This window comes from Dendroctonus ponderosae, unplaced genomic scaffold (assembly GCF_020466585.1).
Source record: "Dendroctonus ponderosae isolate FM_Combo_2020 unplaced genomic scaffold, Dpon_F_20191213v2 Dpon_F_20191213_6, whole genome shotgun sequence".
Lineage (NCBI taxonomy): Eukaryota > Metazoa > Arthropoda > Insecta > Coleoptera > Curculionidae > Dendroctonus > Dendroctonus ponderosae.
Window position 1 is genome coordinate 3,386,040 of NW_026018814.1, and position 3,164 is coordinate 3,389,203.

The window sequence follows — 3,164 nt, forward strand, 5'->3', positions numbered from 1 at the left end:
AGTCGTAACAACGTGAGTGAGGAAATTCGAGTAGTTTTGACCCAGAAAGCGAAATTTGAATATAACACACTTAGGTGCAAGATTATGCCAAAATTCCATGTTTTCCGGCCCGTTTTTACTCATATCTCGGAGACAATATGAGTAAGAACGCTCATTTGTACATCATTCTAGACAGAAATAAATGGCCTTTTTGGAAAGTGAACCATGGATGGGGAAATGTTGGCAGTTTTCTCAAACAAGGATCGAATTCAAGAAGTTTTAGATTTGCGTGGTTTTTTTTTTAGTTGCAAAATTCACTTGAACATGACGCTGCTTTTTTCGAAGTTTCTCAAGAACCATTCGAGCTACAGAATTCGTTTTGGCATCGTTGGATAGAGAATTGAATGTATCCGCCCTTGCACCTGCTGCATAATCAATACAAAGCAATGGAAAACAATGTTTGATTTTAATGGGAGAATCGTCCCATGACGAAACCTGAACGTACGAAGAACGTACCACTTTTACTTTCTTAAGAGTTCCCCCCAAAATCGCTAGTCTCGAAGCGATGAAGCAAATGAAACGATTGGCGATCATTAAAAGTCTGAATTTGTTCATCTGCAGCTCATTAGCAGGCACTTGGTTGCAGTGAGAATGCATTGCGCGAGTGTTTTCTTCGTTGTTTCGGCCCTTTTGGTCCTGATTTCGGCCCAGTCCAGCCCGTACACCAGCAAATACGACAATGTGGACGTCGACAAAATACTGAAGAATGATCGGGTGCTGACCAACTACATCAAATGCCTGATGGAGGAAGGGCCCTGTACGCCCGAAGGGAGGGAATTGAGGAGTAAGTTGAAAGTTTTTGGTTTTTTTTCTCTAGTTGGGTTGGTTTCCTTTAGAGACTCTTCCCGATGCTTTGGCTAGTGGCTGCTCGAAATGCAACGAAAAGCAGAAATCCACCACTGAGAAGGTGATCAGACATCTGCAGACCCGCAGAGCCAAAGATTGGGACCGATTGAGCAAAAAGTACGACCCCGAAGGCGTCTACAAGCAAAAGTACACAGCAGAGCTGAAGACTGAGACAACTGCCTAGGCACAAGCTGTAACCAGTTGATAAATGGCCAATAAAATAAAGTAAAATAAATTTAATTTTCCAAAAAAGTACACTTTTGTTTGTTGTCGCGACAGGTTTCAGTTCGTGGGGTTTCCATATTTCCTCACCAAGTCGTTCCACACGTTCGGGTACTTGTTCTGCACAAAGCGGGCGATTCGTTTAGCGTTCGACAATTGTTTGTTGTCGCAGGCTTTGCAGTTTTTTCCAATTATTTCGGGCAAAGCATCTAAAAATCAATAATCACTACAGTTTTAGGGGGGTTGAAAAGGGCGAAGAAGTTTGTCAATTTCCATAAGTCAACAAGTTAAACATTTCCTGGGGGAATTTTGGGGCTTGGCAGCCTTCAACGGCTGATGGGAACTAATAGCTCATTGCTCTTTGAATCTAGCCGAAACTGAAGTTTTGCTTTGGGTTTTAGCTTCTGCAAAAAACCCGAAAAATTGGGTTCAAAAAAACTTTCTGCCTGCAAAACCTTCTGCACTCTTGTCTGTTTTATTCGGCAGACATTCCTCCATTGGCCCTACAGAGAATCATTTTAGCAACAGATCCTCCCAATCTGGCAGACCTTTCCCTACTAGACTAAAAAAAATAAAGTCTGATTTTAGAAAATTCACTTTTAGCAGCGATGGAATGGAACATTTCCTGTTAATCAAGCAAGTATCGTTGACCTATGAAATAAAAAAAGACCCCAATGCGAACTAGTACAATTGCGTTATGGACTGAAGGAGCCAATTAACCTCGAAACGTTTTTATTTTTGCGCTGGAATGGGCCGCAACTTTCACTTGGATTTATCTTAGATATGCTCCTGAATCTAAAACTCGACTGCTACCGATTTCTTGCCTAATGTAGGTAGGTGCCCTTAAAACTGGATTAATGAAGAAAAATTAAGTTACCTTTGATTTGCCTGCCGAGATTGTCACATGGGGCGCGATCCAGAGCGCACAAAAGCTGTTTCTCCACATAAACGTTGCCGTTCAAAATCTGTCCCTGGACAAGGGCGAGCAGGAGTAGAAGCGCACCAAACTGGAGCCAAGATTGGGGGAAAGGGGCCATTTTTGGGTTCCACTTTAGGCCAAGATCGTACTAAGACTGGCGCCAAGTTCGGGCACCATTCCCAAGGAATGTTATTAAGAAGTAATGAGCACCTTTCACGGTACCACGTCCAGCAGGTAGGCAGGTAACCCATGTTTAGTCTAGGAGGGTTTTGCCTAATGGTTCATCTGAGTGATGGGGAATCACAGAAAACGTGGGAACCGTTAACAAGTGAATTATCAGGCGAAGCCTACTGGTCTAAGCTGCAACCAGGAAATGACTATCAGACACAATAAGAACTTCGGATTGTTTGGGTGATTACTTAATGGGTTCTCCCAATGAAAGGCACTTGTGGTAATCTTAATTTGCTGCTTTGATCAGTTTTGAGGTAGAGTGAGGTTGAAACTGGTGAATTTTCGCGTCTTTAAAGCCCTGAAAAAAGTTTCAGTGGTGCTTTACTGTAGTGATGCCACAAACCAGTATTTTTCAGGCACAGGTTCCATGTGTGACTGTTCCAAGCTCGTACCTGTTCCAAGTGTCTGTTATTTTTTGTCACATGTTATTTTGGCCCATGATAAATATTGGTAAAAGATTATTATTAAGTTGTTCGGAAGGATGTCAGAATATTGAGACTATAGTTTGTGCTCGATTTCCGGCTGTCGAACATTGTTTATAGACAATTATTTATAAATAATTAAAGAAAGTGCGAAAGCCCGTTTTTGTGCATAATTGTTGAACCGTTGATGCTATTGAAAAAAAGTTTTATATTTTTTTCAAGTATTAATAATACCTATGATATCAGATAAACTACATTAAAATCCGTTCATTAGTTTACTCAAAAATAAAAAAAAGCCGTCGATTTCAGCGTTTTGTTAAGTTTCAATAACTAATTTAGTTTTGTTTCTAGAAAATGGTTCCATAACTTTTTTTGGCCAGTCAGTAATGAAATTTTCATTTACTGTACTTTGTAGTATAACTCTTTACCAGTAAAATACAGCCTCAGAGAAGTCTCTCCGACGTCTCAAGAAAAATGTATTTAGA

At 40.6% G+C, this 3,164-nt stretch overlaps 2 protein-coding genes across 2 annotated transcripts; one reads left to right on the forward strand and one right to left on the reverse strand.

Annotated features, from left to right (window-relative positions):
* The first annotated feature begins 519 nt into the window (after nucleotides 1-519).
* Nucleotides 520-1,140, forward strand: LOC109536487 (ejaculatory bulb-specific protein 3). The gene is made up of 2 exons (XM_019902724.2): nucleotides 520-823; nucleotides 876-1,140. The coding sequence occupies exons 1-2, from the start codon at nucleotides 631-633 to the stop codon at nucleotides 1,067-1,069; spliced, it is 387 nt and encodes a 128-aa protein (XP_019758283.1). The 5' UTR covers nucleotides 520-630; the 3' UTR covers nucleotides 1,070-1,140.
* LOC109536489 (allergen Tha p 1) lies at nucleotides 1,107-2,389 on the reverse strand. The gene is made up of 2 exons (XM_019902725.2): nucleotides 1,985-2,389; nucleotides 1,107-1,316 (listed from the first exon to the last, which is right to left on the reverse strand). The coding sequence occupies exons 1-2, from the start codon at nucleotides 2,142-2,144 to the stop codon at nucleotides 1,168-1,170; spliced, it is 309 nt and encodes a 102-aa protein (XP_019758284.1). The 5' UTR covers nucleotides 2,145-2,389; the 3' UTR covers nucleotides 1,107-1,167.
* Between the last annotated feature and the right edge of the window lie 775 nt (nucleotides 2,390-3,164).

Excerpts from the sequence above, each read along its gene's own strand:
- LOC109536487 (XM_019902724.2), top strand. The coding sequence starts at position 631 with ATGCATTGCGCGAGTGTTTTCTTCGTTGTTTCGGCCCTTTTGGTCCTG. Across the intron at positions 824-875 it reads CGAAGGGAGGGAATTGAGGA|AGACTCTTCCCGATGCTTTG; the intron begins GTAAGTTGAAAG and ends GGTTTCCTTTAG.
- LOC109536489 (XM_019902725.2), bottom strand. The coding sequence starts at position 2,144 with ATGGCCCCTTTCCCCCAATCTTGGCTCCAGTTTGGTGCGCTTCTACTC. Across the intron at positions 1,317-1,984 it reads TCTCGGCAGGCAAATCAAAG|ATGCTTTGCCCGAAATAATT; the intron begins GTAACTTAATTT and ends ATTGATTTTTAG.